Source organism: Mustelus asterias, chromosome 1 (assembly GCF_964213995.1).
Source record: "Mustelus asterias chromosome 1, sMusAst1.hap1.1, whole genome shotgun sequence".
Taxonomy (NCBI): domain Eukaryota; kingdom Metazoa; phylum Chordata; class Chondrichthyes; order Carcharhiniformes; family Triakidae; genus Mustelus; species Mustelus asterias.
Window position 1 is genome coordinate 185,974,574 of NC_135801.1, and position 16,467 is coordinate 185,991,040.

The 16,467-nt window shown below is 47.3% G+C and overlaps 1 protein-coding gene across 2 annotated transcripts in view; it reads left to right on the top strand.

Moving 5' to 3' along the window:
* slc4a11 (solute carrier family 4 member 11) overlaps positions 1-16,467 on the top strand; it is a 218,406-nt gene that overhangs the window by 180,416 nt on the left and 21,523 nt on the right. For both annotated transcript variants that reach the window (XM_078224199.1, XM_078224209.1), the window contains exons 16-17: positions 3,914-4,082; positions 6,905-7,078. In XM_078224199.1, coding sequence (XP_078080325.1) covers positions 3,914-4,082; positions 6,905-7,078 — 343 coding nt within the window. The remainder of the gene's footprint in view (positions 1-3,913; positions 4,083-6,904; positions 7,079-16,467) is intronic.

Here is a 16,467-nt window from a genome sequence, read left to right on the forward strand (position 1 = left end):
CAAACGCACATCAACTACAACCAATGTTAGAGTGATCGGTGAGGAGGCTAGTTAATCATGAACAACCTTTTACTGGGAAGTTATGTCAGTGGCAATTTGCTGAGTGCATGAGGCTTGGATCCTGTTGCTGTCTTCAGGGATTCACTTGCAGTCAGAGCGGACATTGGTAGCATCAATACCAGCGTACCACAGGTTCAGAGAGGCAAGTTAAAAATAATACCTTTTACAGAAATGAAAAGAGTACTTCTCTCTATAGGTGCGACCAAGAGACGACCTGAGGAAACATTCCCTGGCAATCTTTGAAGAGTTCAAATCCTTGCGGAAATGAAGAACTTTCATGCACACAGTGCCTTGAGGATGTCTTAGAAAAGAATCGTAGAAACCCTACAGTGCAGGAGGAGGCCATTCGGCCCATCGAATCTGCACGGACAAGAATCCCATCTAGGCCTTATCCCCGTAACCCCACATATTTACCCCACGAATCCATCTAACCTACGCATTCTGGGACATTTGAGGGGCAATTTAGCATGGCCAATCCACCTAACCCATACATCTTTGGACTGTGGGAGGAAACCGGAGCACCCGGAGGAAACCCACGCAGGCAAGGGGAGAACGTGCAGACTCCACACAGACAGTGACCCAAGCCGGGAATCGAACTCGGTTCGCTGGAGCTGAGAGGCAGCAGTGCTAACCATTGTGCCATCGTGCCGCCCCATCATCCCTCACAGCCAGTGCAGTGTAGTTGTAATATTGGGGAACATGGATACGGACTGGATAATTGTTGAGGTATAACTGTTGGCCAGCACATGAGAACTCCCCCTGTCCTCTTACAAATAATGCATTGGGATCTTATCTCCTCACCTGAGTTGGGGACTCGGTTAGGAACTGGAACTGTTACCCAGATTGTCATTGGAGTGAGCTGCGAGCCCACAAGCTTCGGATTTAGAACTACTGTGTTAGCATGGAGTCAAGGTTGATACTTTGAGTAGGGGCAAATTTGCAAACAGGAAGACTTACCAATGAATATCACCAAATGTAGTCTGTGAAATTGATCAGAAGAAAATCTTAACTCTTTAAATTTTGCTGTGACACCTTCCCAAACAACCACAGATTCCCTTATTTTGTACCGAGGGGGATTGCTATTCTCTCCATGGAGGGACTGTTTTGCATCTGTACCCTAACCAATGGGGTACAGTAAGGGAATTCCCTATAATCTTACCATAGAACCTCTACAGTGCAAAAAGAGGCCATTTGGCCCATCGAACCTGCACCGCCAACGACCACATCCAGGCCCTTAATCCCACATATTTACCCTGCTAATCTCCCTGACACTAAGGGGCAATTGCGAATGGCTAATCCACCTAACCTGCACATCTTTGGAGTGTGGGAGGAAACCGGAGCTCCCGGAGGAAACCCACGGAGAGAATGTGCAGACTCCGCACAGGCAGTCACCCAAGGCTAGAATTGAACCTGGGTTCCTGGCGCTGTGAGGCAGCAGTGCAAACCACTGTGTCACCATTTCCAGCCCTGCAGTACTCAGTATATAATCATAACCTCTACCACAGTCTATAATCATTCAATTGAATGGTCCCTAACTCTTAACTAGAAGGGGTGGCGCAGTGATTAGCACTGCTGCCTCACAGCACCAGGGACCCAGGTTCAATTCGGGCCTTGGGTCACTGTTTGTGTGGAGGTTGCACGTTCTCCCCGTGTCTCCGTGGGTTTCCTCCGGGTGCTCCGGTTTCCTCCCACAGTCCAAAGATATGTGGGTTAGGTTGATTGGCCATGCTAAATTGACCCTAGTGTCGGGGAGATTAGCAGGGTAAATGCGTGGATTTATGGGAATACGGCCTGGGTGGGATGTGGTTGGTACAGGCTCGATGGGCCAAATGGCCTCCTTCTGTACTGTAGGGATTCTATGATCCACCTCTGATTTTCATTGCTTCACCATTGATGGCCATCAAACAAAACCCTAAACTCTGGAATTCCTTCCCTGAACTCCTTGCTTCTTTTTCCGGCATTCTGCATATTGTTTTGAATTTGGGTGCATCCATTTCCCAGACGCTGCGCTGAGCTGTTATTGCTTTCACTGGACTGCTCTGTTGTCTTTTTAGGCCACTGTTTAATAGCCAGGCAGTGGGTTGAGATTTTCCTCGCCTTGTGTGAGTGGAGCTGTTCGTGAAGATCACAATCAAGGGCACAAATTGTCCCTTGTTACAAGAGAAGGCCTCCTACTTATCACCGCAACTTATCATTGTGGCTATCCAGATGATGCAGGAAGAAAAAGATTGCATTTGTTAGCTCTGGGCTCCATTGTCAGCATCTTGTTTCACCAAGTGCATCAGTACAAGGCTCTCCTTTGACTAAGTCAAATCTCTCAGACTAAGTCTTTGGTCACCTGCCCTTGCATGGGTAGATGCGTATACGCACACAGGCCTCTAAAGGTAGACAGGATAGGCTTATGGAAATCTCTCCTTCATTGGCAGAGGTATAGAATATTAAAAGTAATGATATAATGTTGGAATTGTTTAAAACACTGAGGCCACAACTGGAGTATTGTGTGCCGTTCTGGTCATCACATTGCATGAAGGACATAATTGCTCTGGAGAGAGTGCAGAGGAGGTTTACAAGAATGTTGTGAAGGCTTGAAAAGTGTAGCTACGCGGATAGATTGGATGGATTGGTGTTATTTTCCTTGGAATAAAGAAGGCTGAGGATTGGCAGAAGTGTACAAAATTATGAGGGGAAGAGATTGAGCGGACAGGACAGAACTGTTTCCTTTGGTGGAGAATTCTAGAACCAGGGTACATAGATTCAAGATAAGTAGCAGTAGGTGTAGAGGGGACATCAGGAAGAACATTTTTACACCGAGGGTGATGGGTGTCTGGAATTCGCTGCCCGAGTTGGTGATGGAGGCAGAGACCCTAAACTCTTTTAAAAAGTACGTGGACCTGCATCTTAAGTGCTGTAAGTTACAGGGCTATAGGTCGGATGCAGGAAGGTGGGATTGGAAAGGGCACCTGGGTGTCCCCAGGCTGGCATGGACAAGATGGGCCGAATGGCCTCCTTCTGTGCTGTAACTTTTCTATGGTTCTATGGCTCTGCCAAACTTTGTTAACCCACCTATGAAGCATCTTGCAATATTTTCCAATATTAAAAATATATAAATGCAAGTTATTGTAGCTTAAGGTGCAACCTATCATGGAATAAAGCCCAGGACAGCAGAGCAGACTGTGTCCTCTTCCAGTCTTCTCTAATACAGAACATGTGACTAATTTGGATTGTCCTGTGACTGCACCTAACAGGGAGAAGGATGGGGTCGGTGTGCGCCAGAATAGGCTTTTTAATGCCTTAAAATGCCATTAAAAATCTAATTTACTGCAAATTCTCACGTTTTAAGTAGATTGTCTACAGCTGATCTAATATTCTGAACATTGGGAATGAACACAAGGCAAACATTTGAGGCTATGATTTCACTAATTGTACATTGGTAGATGCAGGAAGGATGTTCCCGATGGTGGGGGAGTCCAGAACCTGGGGTCACAGTCTGAGGATTCAGGGTAGGCCATTTAGGGCGGAGGTGAGGAGACATTTTTTCACCCAAAGAGTGGTGAGCCTGTGGAATTCATTACCACAGGAAGTAGTTGATGCCAAAACATTGAATGTATTCAAGAGGTGGCTGGGTATAGCACTTGGGACGAATGGGATCAAAGGTTATGGGGAGGAAGCAGGATTGGGCTATTGAGTTGGACGATTAGCCATGATGGTGATGAATGGCGAAGCAGGCTCGAAGGGCCGAATGGCCTCCTCCTGCTCCTATCTTCTATGTTTCTATTGGGAAATGTATTATTTATTTATTTGTTTTGATGCTGACACATTTGATTCCTAATTTTAGTTTCATTTCTACTTCCAGTTGCTTCGTTTAGTTATAATCCCAGTAAGGGCTTGTTCAACCTGGCCCCATTTCACCTCCTCTCTATTGGAGCAATATTCGGTGGGATGGGTTTGGGCTTTCTTCTCTCGATGCTCTTCTACCTGGAACAGAACATCGTGATGTCGTTAACCAATGCCCCTCAGAACAGGTAAGCTGTCAAAATGTACTGAACTTTTCCCACTTAGAGTGGTCTCATGCACTGGTTACAATCTCCTCCATCTTGCATCCCTTTCACTCGTTCTCGCTGCCCCTCCCAACTGTGGTGGGGCTTTAATAGGCCTTAAGGCTGGATAGAAGGGGATAGGTTGGTATGGGGGTACAAAGGAACATGAGTGGAGAGGCATGAGTTGGCATGAATGGGACATAGGGAGTGAGTGAGAGGGTGTTAGGAACAAAAGAGTTGTCAGGGAGAAAATCGGACCTCTCAGGGACAAAGGAGGGGAATTATGCTTGGAACCCAAGGGAATAGGGGAGATCCTAAATGAATACTTTGCATCGGTATTCAGGAAGGAGAGGGGCATGTTAACCGGGAGTGTCTCGGAGGGAGGTGTTGACCCATTAGAGAAAATCTCCATTACAAGAGAGGAAGTGTTAGGTTTTTTAGGGAACATTAAAACTGACAAAGCCCCAGGGCCTGATGGCATCTATCCTCGACTGCTCAGGGAGACGAGAGGTGAAATTGCTGGGCCTCTGACGGAAATCTTTGTCGCTTCTTTGGACACGGGTGAGGTCCCTGAGGATTGGAGGATAGCGAATGTGGTCCCGTTGTTTAAGAAGGGTAGCAGGGATAACCCAGGAAATTATAGGCCGGTGAGCTTGACGTCCGTGGTAGGGAAGTTGTTGGAGAGGATCCTTAGAGACAGGATATATGTGCATTTAGAACAGAACAATCTCATTAGTGACAGACAGCATGGTTTTGTAAGAGGGAGGTCGTGCCTTACAAATTTGGTGGAGTTTTTTGAGGAAGTGACAAAAACGGTTGATGAAGGAAGGGCCGTGGATGTCGTCTATATGGATTTCAGTAAGGCATTTGACAAAGTCCCACATGGCAGGTTGGTTAAGTAGGTTGAGGCTCATGGGATACAAGGAGAAGTGGCTAGATGGGTGGAGAACTGGCTTGGCCATAGGAGACAGAGGGTAGTGGTCGAAGGGTCTTTTTCCGGCTGGAGGTCTGTGACCAGTGGTGTTCCGCAGGGCTCTGTACTGGGACCTCTGCTATTTGTGATATATATAAATGATTTGGAAGCAGGTGTAGCTGGTGTAATCAGCAAGTTTGCGGATGACACGAAGATGGCTGGACTTGCGGATAGCGAAGAGCATTGTCGGGCAATACAGCAGGATATAGATAGGCAGGAAAATTGGGCGGAGAGGTGGCAGATGGAGTTTAATCCGGATAAATGCGAAGTGATGCATTTTGGAAGAAATAATGTAGGGAGGAGTTATACAATAAATGGCAGAGTCATCAGGAGTATAGAAACACAGGTGTCCACAAATCCTTGAAGGTGGCAACACAGGTGGAGAAGGTGATGAAGAAGGCATATGGTATGCTTGCCTTTATAGGAGGGGGTATAGAGTATAAAAGCTGGAGTCTGATGATGCAGCTGTATAGAACGCTGGTTAGGCCACATTTGGAGTACTGCGTCCAGTTCTGGTCACCACACTACCAGAAGGACGTGGAGGCGTTAGAGAGAGTGCAGAGAAGGTTTACCAGGATGTTGCCTGGTATGGAGGGTCTTAGCTCTGAGGAGAGATTGGGTAAACTGGGGTTGTTCTTCCTGGAAAGACGGAGAATGAGGGGAGATCTAATAGAGGTGTACAAGGTTATGAAGGGGATAGATAGGGTGAACGGTGGGAAGCTTTTTCCCAGATCAGAAGTGACATTCACGAGGGGTCATGGGCTCAAGGTGAGAGGGGCGAAGTATAGCTCGGATATTAGAGGGATGTTTTTTACACAGAGGGTGGTGGGGGCCTGGAATGCGCTGCCAAGTAGGGTGGTGGAGGCAGGCACGCTGACATCGTTTAAGACTTACCTGGATAGTCACATGAGCAGCCTGGGAATGGAGGGATACAAACGATTGGTCTAGTTGGACCAAGGAGCGGCACAGGCTTGGAGGGCCGAAGGGCCTGTTTCCTGTGCTGTACTGTTCTTTGTTCTTTGTGTGGTGGGTGAAAGGCTAGAACATAAGAAATAGGAGCAGGAGTAGGCCATCTGGCCCCTCGAGCATGCACCGCCATTCAATAAGATCATGGCTGATCTTTTCGTGGGCTCAGCTCCACTTACCCGCCCACTCACCATAGCCCTTAATTCATTTATTGTTCAAAAATTTATATCCTTGCCTTAAAAACTTTGAATGAGGTAGCCTCAACTGCTTCACTGGGCAGGGAATTCCACAGATTCACAACCCTTTGTGTGAAGAAGTTCCTCCTCAACTCAGTCCTAAATCTGCTCCCCCTTATTTTGAGGCTATGCCCCCTAGTTCTAGTTTCACCTGCCAGTGGAAACAACTTCCCTGCTTCTATCTTATCTATTCCCTTCATAATCTTATATGTTTCTATAAGATTTCCCCTCATTCTTCTGAATTCCAATGAGTGTAGCCCCAGTCTACTCAGTCTCTCCTCATAAGCCAACCCTCTCAACTCCGAAATCAACCTAGTGAATCTCCTCTGCACCCCCTCCAGTGCCACTATATCCTTTCTCAAGTAAGGAAACCAAAACTGTACACAGTACTCCAGGTGTGGCCTCACCAGCACCTTATACAGCTGCAACACAACCTCGCTGTCTTTAAACTCCATCCTTCTAGCAATGAAGGACAAAATTCCGTTTGCCTCCTTAATTACCTGCTGCACCTCCTTGTGATTCTTGCACAAGGACACCCAGGTCCCTCTGCACAGCAGCATGCTGCAATTTTTTACCATTTAAATAATAATCCAATAGTTCTAACTTTCTCCTCAAATTTTCTATCTTTCCAGGCTAGTGAAAGGTACCGGTTATCACTGGGACATCTTTCTCGTGGGCATAATCAACATTGTACTGTCTATTTTTGGATTACCGTGGGTGCACTCTGCATTTCCCCATTCTCCTTTGCATGTCCGTGCGCTGGCCTGTGTGGAACAGCGAGTGGAGAATGGCCATTTATTCGAGATGTAAGTTAACGGTGGCTACCGGACTCCCCTTTTCTTTATCATTATTATTCAGTGAGCATGTGTGATGTGTTACATTTCTGAGCCAGTTTTGAAAACTAATAAAATAAATCCCAGACCACGCTGTAAACTCTGAAACCATAAAGGTTTGGTTCGCTGACAGGAATGTGCTTGGGCACAACACTCAAGAACATATGGATGATATTGGAATAGTGTAGGTTAGATGGGCTTTAGATTGGTTTCACTGGTCGGCGCAGCATTGAGGGCCGAAGGGCCTGTACTGCGCTGTAATGTTCTATATGCCTTAGAAGTTGCGACTTTGTGTTTTCGCCCACGCCCCAGCTCCACTCAGAGTTTTGAGTAGAAGTTCTAGTTGGTTGCCTCAGCGGAGTACTGAGGGATGCTGCATGGTTGGAAGTACCATCTTTAAGATGAGACATTAAGCCAAGGTCCCCTCGGGTAAACGTAAGCGACCCCATAGCTCCACGTTGAAGAGCGAGGGAGTTCTCCATTTTCCCAGCTGATATTTATCCCTCAACCAGCATAGTAAAAAAACAGTTACCTAATCACTATTGCAATGCTGTTTCTGGGAGCTATCTGGGTATAAATTAATTGCTGCCATTGTAAGAATCACAGAATCGGAATTATTACATATAGGGGAGGCAGTGGCCTAGTGGTATTTTCACTGTTCTAATAATCCAGAGACCGAGGGGAATTCTTTGGGGGCCTGGATTCGAATCCCACTACAGCAGATGGTGAAATTTGAATTAGAAATCTAACCATGAAACTACTGTTGTAAAAGCCCATCTGTTTCAATAGTATCCTTTAGGGAAGGAAATCTGCCTTCCTTACCTGGTCCGGCCTACATGTGACTCCTGATCCACAGCAATGTGGTTGACTCAAATGTCCTGTCAATTAGGGATGGGCAGTGAATGCTGGTCTAGCCAGCGAGGCCCACATTCTGTGAAGTAAATGTTAAGATTACATCAGTGACTACACTTCAGGGTGTGAGGTGCGTTAGGATGCCCTGAGGTCATGAGAATAAATGCAAGTCTTTCTTTTATTTTTATGTGTGCATTTTAAAAAAGAAAGTTCTCCTTAACATGTTGTCGTGTTTATGTAAGCTGCACAATGCCTTGACGTGTGAAATTGCTGGACAGGCCATTGACTCATCAAGTGCATTACATTAAGATTGATCTTCATTTCCCCTTGTGCCTCTGCCGGTGTTTTTATTGGGTAAAGGTCAGAGTTCTGGCACGGTAGCACAGTGGTTAGCACTGCTGCTTCACAGCTCCAGGGACCTGGGTTCGAATCCCGGCTCGGGTCGCTGTTTGTGTGGAGTTTGCCTTCTCCCTGTGTCTGCGTGGGTTTCCTCCGGGTGCTCCGGTTTCCTCCCACAGTCCAAAGATGGGCTAGGTTGATTGGCCATTCTAAATTGCCCCTTAATGTCCCGGGATGCATAGGTTAGAGGGGTTAGTGGGTAAATATGGAGGGATATGTGGATAGGGCCTGGGTGGGATTGTGGTTGGTGCAGACTCGATGGGCTGAATGGCCTCTTTCTGCACTGTAGGATTCTATGATTCCCTTCCCTTCCCTCCCAGCCCAGATGTACTGGCGCAAAGTCCACACTGTCTCTGGGTGTCATTTTCCCCAAATTCGGCAAAGGCCAATAGTGGGCAGGAAAGGCTGCGTTGAATCCGCTGGCAGCCACCTTCACCATAACATTCGGGAGTAAGACTCAGAAACCTTAAAGGTGCTACACTGCCATGTTGGCTGGGTGGTCTCTGACTGAGCCTACCCTGCCAGCAACTTGGTTTCAGATCGGGGTGCCATTGTTAAAAGCCATCCCAGAGGGAAGTTATGTGTGGAACCGGAGGAGATTGGTGAAGCTTTGAACCAATATTTCTCTTCGGTGTTCACGCAAGGGGACATGAATATAGCTGAGGAGGACACTGGGTTGCAAGGGAGTAGAATAGACAGTATTACAGTTGATAAGGAGGATGTGCAGGATATTCTGGAGGGTCTGAAAATAGATAAATCCCCTGGTCCGGATGGGATTTATCCAAGGATTCTCTGGGAGGCAAGAGAAGTGATTGCAGAGCCTCTGGCTCTGATCTTCAGGTCGTCGTTGGCCTCTGGTATAGTACCAGAAGATTGGAGGTTAGCGAATGTTGTCCCATTGTTTAAGAAGGGGAACAGAGACTTCCCCGGGAATTATAGACCGGTGAGTCTCACTTCTGTTGTCGGCAAGATGTTGGAAAAAATTATAAGGGATAGGATTTATAGTTATTTGGAGAGTAATGAATTGATAGGTGATAGTCAGCATGGTTTTGTGGCAGGTAGGTCGTGCCTTACTAACCTTATTGAGTTTTTTGAGAAAGTGACCAAGGAGGTGGATGGGGGCAGGGCAGTGGACGTGGTATATATGGATTTTAGTAAGGCGTTTGATAAGGTTCACCATGGTAGGCTTCTGCAGAAAATGCAGATGTATGGGATTGGGGGTGATCTAGGAAATTGGATCAGGAATTGGCTAGCGGATAGGAAACAGAGGGTGGTGGTTGATAGTAAATATTCATCATGGAGTGCGGTTACAAGTGGTGTACCTCAGGGATCTGTTTTGGGGCCACTGCTGTTTGTAATATTTATTAATGATCTGGATGAGGGTATAGTTGGGTGGATTAGCAAATTTGCTGATGACACCAAAGTCGGTGGTGTGGTAGACAGTGAGGAAGGGTGTCGTAGTTTGCAGGAAGACTTAGACAGGTTGCAAAGTTGGGCCGAGACGTGGCGGATGGAGTTTAATGCGGAGAAGTGTGAGGTAATTCACTTTGGTAGGAATAACAGATGTGTTGAGTATAGGGCTAACGGGAGGACTTTGAATAGTGTGGAGGAGCAGAGGGATCTAGGTATATGTGTGCATAGATCCCTGAAAGTTGGGAATCAAGTAGATAAGGTTGTTAAGAAGGCATATGGTGTCTTGGCGTTTATTGGTAGGGGGATTGAATTTAGGAGTCGTAGCGTTATGTTGCAACTGTACACAACTCTGGTGCGGCCGCACTTGGAGTACTGTGTGCAGTTCTGGTCCCCACATTACAGGAAGGATGTGGAGGCTTTGGAGAGGGTGCAGAGGAGGTTTACCAGGATGTTGCCTGGTATGGAGGGGAGATCCTATGAGGAGAGGCTGAGGGATTTGGGATTGTTTTCGCTGGAAAGGCGGCGGCTAAGAGGGGATCTTATTGAAACATATAAGATGTTTAGAGGTTTAGATAGGGTGGATAGTGATAGCCTTTTTCCTCTGATGGAGAAATCCAGCACGAGGGGGCATGGCTTTAAATTGAGGGGGGGTAGTTATAGAACCGATGTCAGGGGTAGGTTCTTTACCCAGAGGGTGGTGAGGGATTGGAATGCCCTGCCAGCATCAGTAGTAAATGCGCCTAGTTTGGGGGCGTTTAAGAGATCCGTAGATAGGTTCATGGACGAAAAGAAATTGGTTTAGGTTGGAGGGTCACAGTTTTTTTTTTTAACTGGTCGGTGCAACATCGTGGGCCGAAGGGCCTGTTCTGCGCTGTAATGTTCTATGTTCTATGTTCTATTTCACTAGGAGCTCCCCCCCCCCCCCCCCCAACCCAATGCATCACCCCTGGAGTCGGGACCATGCCAGGGGCCAGTGCCCAGGCATGACCTCTTTTATTCCAACCCCCCCACCTTTGCAATGCAGTCTCGACAGCTCCTCTGGGAGGTTTGCATGCCTTTGGAGACCAGTCGGGTTTCACTGCGGGGAGGGGGTTCTTTGGCAGAATGATTCAGGTACAGAGGTCTGATAATTATATGCTAATATATGGGGATGATATGCGCTACATCACTGGCAGGGGAGGGGACAATCGTGTCACATTTTTACGTCAGTGTGAAATGTGATTTGGACATTTCATGGGGGTTTCCTGCTCCTGTGATCAAACCTACCCAGTGAAAATGGGAGCAGAAAATCCAGGCCTCTGTCAGCATGTCAGAGGTGGACTAACTCCAAAGCTGTGCAGGTTGGGTTGATTGATTGGTCATGCTAAAATTGCCTCTTCGTGTTCGGGGGATTAGTGGGATAAATACATGGGGTCATGGGTTAGGGCCTTGGTGGGATTGTGGTCGGTGTAGGCTCGATGGGCCGAATGGCCTACTTCTGCGCTGTATGAATTCAATGATTTTAACTCCGAGAACCTGGCACCTTCTGGTCTTTATAGCCTGGATGAATGCAGCTGCACGACACGGCGGCAGAGTGGTTAGCACTGCTGTCTCGCAGCGCCAGGGACCCGGGTTCGATTCCTGGCTTGGGTCATTGTCTCTGTGGAGTTTGCACATTCTCCCCGTGTCTGCGTGGGTTTCCTCCAGGTGCTCCGGTTTCTTCCCACACTCCAAACATACTCCATAAGACATAGGAGCAGAATTAGGCCACTCGGCCCAGCAAGTCTGCTCCGCCATTCAATCATGGCTGATATTTTTCTCATCCCCATTCTCCTGCCTTTTCTCCATAATCCCTGATTCCCTTATTAACAAGAACCTATCTATCTCTGTCTTAAAGACACTCAATGACCTGGCCTCCACAGCCTTCTGCGGCAAAGAGTTCCACAGATTCACCACTCTCTGGCTGAAGAAATTCCTCCTCATCTCTGTTTTAAAGGATCATCCCTTTAGCCTGAGGTTGTGCCCTCTGGTTTTATTTTTCCTACTAGTGGAAACATCCTCTCCACGTCCACTTTATCCGGGCCTCGCATTATCATGTAGGTTTCAATAAGATCCCCCCTCATCCTTCTAAACTCCAACGAGTACAGACCCAGAGTCCAGAACCGTTCCTTATGTGTGGGTTCGGTTGATATGTGGGTTAGGTTGATTGGCCATGCTAAATTGTCCTCGAGGGTAAGGGAGATGAGCAGGGTAAATACTTGGGGTTATGGGGATAGGGCCTGGGTGGGACTGTTGTCAATGCAGGCTCGATGGGCCGAATGGCCTCTTTCTGCACTGTAGGGATTCTCTGATTCTGCAGCAGTAATTGAAATTCAACACTATCCGGGAACAATATCCGTTAGACTGGCTCCCCATTCACCATCTTAAACATTCACTCATTCCACCACTGACGCACAGTGGCAGCAATGTACACCATCTACAAGAAGCACTGCAGGAACCCACCAAGGCTCCAAGCTCGTGACCTCTGCCACCTTGATAAATAAGGGCTGCAGATACCTGAGAATCCACGTCAAGTTCCTTCCAAACCTCTCAACATCCCAAATGACTGTACATCACCAATCCTTCAATTTTGCTGGATCAGAATCACAGAATACTACAGTGCAAAAGAGGCCCTTCAGCCCATCGAGTCTGCACCAACGAATGAAAGGCCCTGACCTGCCCACATAATCTCACTTGCCAGCACTTGGCCCATAGCCCTGAATGTTATGATGTGCCAAGTGCTCATCCAGATACTTTTTAAAGGATGTGAAGCATCCCGCCTCCACCACCCTCTCAGGCAGCACATTCCAGACCATCACCACTCTCTGGGTAAAATAGTTTTCCTAAAATACCCCCTAAACCTCCCACCCCTCACTTTTAACTTGTGTCCCCTTCAACTAAAGGGAACAGCTGCTCCCTATCCACCCTGTCCATGCCCCTCATAATCTTGTATGAAGTCTCACAACACCAGGTTAAAGTCCAACAGGTTTATTTGGAATCACGAGCTTTCGGAGCGCTGCTCCTTCAGGCGAGTCCACATCATGGCCTCATAATCTTGAACGCCTCAAACAGGTCGCCCTTCAGCCTTTTCTGTTCCAGAGAAAACAACCTAAGCCTATCATCCCTGACAACATTGTGGGAGTACATTTTAGGAGAGACAGTAGCAATGTCACTCGACTAGTAACCATGATGTGGAGATGCTGGCATTGAGACTGATAGCCAAGTTCAGCACACACGAGGAAGGCCTCAACTGGGATCTTGGGTTCATGTCACACTATCTGTAACCCCCACGGTTTGCCTGGGCTTGCAAAATCTCACTAACTGTCCTGTCTGGAGACAATACACATCTTTATAACCTGTACTTAACCCTCTCTCCACTCACATTGTCTGTACCTTTTAAGATTTGATTACCTGTAAAGACTTGCATTCCAACCATTATTTTGTAAATTGAGTTTGTCTTTATATGCCCTGTTTGTGAACTGAAATCCCACTCACCTGATGAAGGAGTAGCGTTCCGAAAGCTAGTGGCTTTTGCTACCAAATAAACCTGTTGGACTTTAACCTGGTGTTGAGAGACTTCTTACTGACTAGACTAGTAACCCAGAGACCCAGGCATTCAGATCCCACCAGGGCAACTGGTGGAATTTTAAATCTGGAGCATAAAGCTAGTCTCCGTAACGGTGCCCATGGCAGCTCACATGTAAAAACTCACTAATGTCCTTTAGGGAAGGAAATCTGCCATCCATACCTTGTCTGGCCTACATGTGACTCCAGACCCACAGCAATGTGGTTGACTGTCAACTGAGTGGCTGAGCCACTGAGTCCAGGGGCAGTTAGAGATGAGCAATAAGTGCTGGCCTTGCCAGTGATGCCCACATCCTATGAAAGAATAAAGAAAAATAAAATCTCTCAGAATGCAGTGGTTCACTCGAGAATGTAAGCTTGGGAAACAAATCACCACATCCTGAAAGTGAATAGAAAATACTAAGAATGTGTAGTTGGTCCCTTGGCATCTGGTCGGTAGGCAGAGTAGGCTGGTTAACTGGCTTTTTTTATGCTCACTTGAGTATTTTCCAATGCGCGACTTGGAAGAAATTGATATTCTATTAAACTAATGTAACAGCATTTTTTGTGTTATCATATAATCCAGCTGCATTCTGCTCAGCCAGCACTCTAGAAACAATCTGCCAAGCTTAAAAATGTTAGAGTCATCAGTCTCTGAATAGCCGCAGAAAGGAAATGTAACTGTGGGCGTGTGTGTGGGTTGGCAGGGAGGGAATGTGTGTTTGTTGGGGGGGGGGGGTGGGGTGATGTGTGTGGTGGGGTGCGTGTGTATGTGTGCATGTGGGATTATGGAATGCTTCAGACGACAGTGTGACCTGGTCAAATTGGAAGTTCCTTCAGTGTCACGGTCAACATTCCTCCCTGAAGCTTTGCCACACAAAAAAAATTATCAAGTCATTGGCTTATTCATTCGCCTGTTTATTGTTTATCCACATTGACACTGATTGCAACTTGGAAGCCATGTGTTGGTCGTAGATTTCTTTCTTGCAACTTTCATCCTTGGGTTGTTGGCGTCATTGAAAAGCCCAACATTTACTGCCCATTACTAATGAAAGCAGAGCTGTGCTATTGTCCTGAACCGGGGTAATCAGTGTGCTGAAGGTACACGCCCAGTGCTGTTGGGGAAGCCATTCTTGCGTATTGACTGAAGTAATATTGCTTTAGAAAGGCTTGAGGTTGTTGTGGATGTATAAATTCAGTATGTTTGCCTTTATAGAATCATCAAATCCCTACAGGGTAGAAGGAGGCCATTTGGCCCATCAAGTCTGCACTGACAACAATCCCACTCGGGCATGATCCCCATAACCCCATCTATTTATCCTGCTAATCCCCCTAATGCTAAAGGGCAATTTACCATATCCAATAAGCTAACCCGCACATCTTTGGACTGTGGGAGGAAATCTGAGCACCCGGAGGAAACCCACGCAGACACAGGTTGGGGGGAGGGAACATGCAAACTCCACACAGATAGTCACCCAAGGCCGGAATTGAACCTGGGCTCCTGGCGCTGTGAGGCAGCAGTGCTAACCACTGTGCCACAAGAGAAAGAACTTGCTTTGAAAATTGTCTTGAATGTAGGAAATAAAAAGAGATGAAGTGACTCTAGAGGCACGAGGAACAAAAAACTCAGAGGTTCCCTTGGATAGGCGGCGAAGAAGCAGATTGAACTTTGTCACTGAAGCAGCCATGAAAGAAATTGGCTGGGTCACTGAGGTGACCTTCCTGGCTCCTCTTCGAATGGTGCCAGGGATGCTTTACATCTGCCCGAGAGGGAAGACAAGAACCTGGTTCAATGTCTCACAGAATTCTACAGAGCAGAAGGAGGCCATTTGGCCCATCGAGTCTGCACCGATCACAATTCCACCCAGGCCCTATCCCCATAACCCCATGCATTTACCCTAGCAAGTTCCTCTGACACTAAGGGTCAATTTAGCATGGACAGTCCACCTAACCCTAACCCCGCACATCTTTGGACAGTGGGAGGAAACTGGAGCACTCGGAGGAAACCCACTGGAGAACATGCAAACTCCACACGGACAGTGATGTAAGATCCAATCTACAAAGACACAAAAATAATAGGCTGCTCCATCATGATGGTAGAATGATCCTGTCCTGTCAATAAAACTTTGGATCAGTTAAACTGCACTGATTGTATTCTGGAGGGAGTTAAAGAACAAAGAACAATACAGCACAGGAACAGGCCCTTCGGCCCTCCAAGCCCGCGCCACTCCCTGGTCCAAACTAGACCATTCTTTTGTATCCCTTCATTCCCACTCCGTTCATATGGCTATCTCGATAAGTCTTAAACGTTCCCAGTGTGTCTGCCTCCACCACCTTGCCCGGCAGCGCATTCCAGGCCCCCACCACCCTCTGTAAAATACGTCCTTCTGATATCCGTGTTAAACACACCACCCGCCCCCCCCACCCCACCCCTCACCTTGAACCTATGACCCCTCGTGAACGTCACCACCGACCTGGGAAAAAGCTTCCCACCGTTCACCCTATCTATGCCTTTCATAATTTTATACACCTCTATTAGGTCACCCCTCATCCTCCGTCTTTCCAGTGAGAACAACCCCAGTTTACCCAATCTCTCCTCATAACTAAGCCCTTCCATACCAGGCAACATCCTGGTAAACCTCCTCTGCACTCTCTCTAAAGCCTCCACGTCCTTCTGGTAGTGTGGCGACCAGAACTGGGCGCAGTATTCCAAATGCGGCCGAACCAGTGTTCTATACAACTGCAACATCAGACCCCAACTTTTATACTCTACGCCCCGTCTTATAAAGGCAAGCATGTCATATGCCTTATTCACGACCTTCTCCATCTGTGACGTCACCTTCAAAGATCTGTGGACTTGCACACCCAGGTCCCTCTGCGTATCTACACCCTCAGTCTAACTCTATCCTTTTCAAGGACCACTTTCGGTGGGCAATCAGGAGGGTTAGTAGACTAAACAGCATTATTTCACCTCGAGCTTCATTTAAAAGTTGCTCTCCTGTATTCCAGCTCAAAGATCTCCAACCACACGTGGTCTCCCAGCCCTTGAATCGTAGAATCCCTGCAGTGCAGAAGGAGTGGATTCCGGAGTTGAGAGGATTGGCTTATGTGGAGGG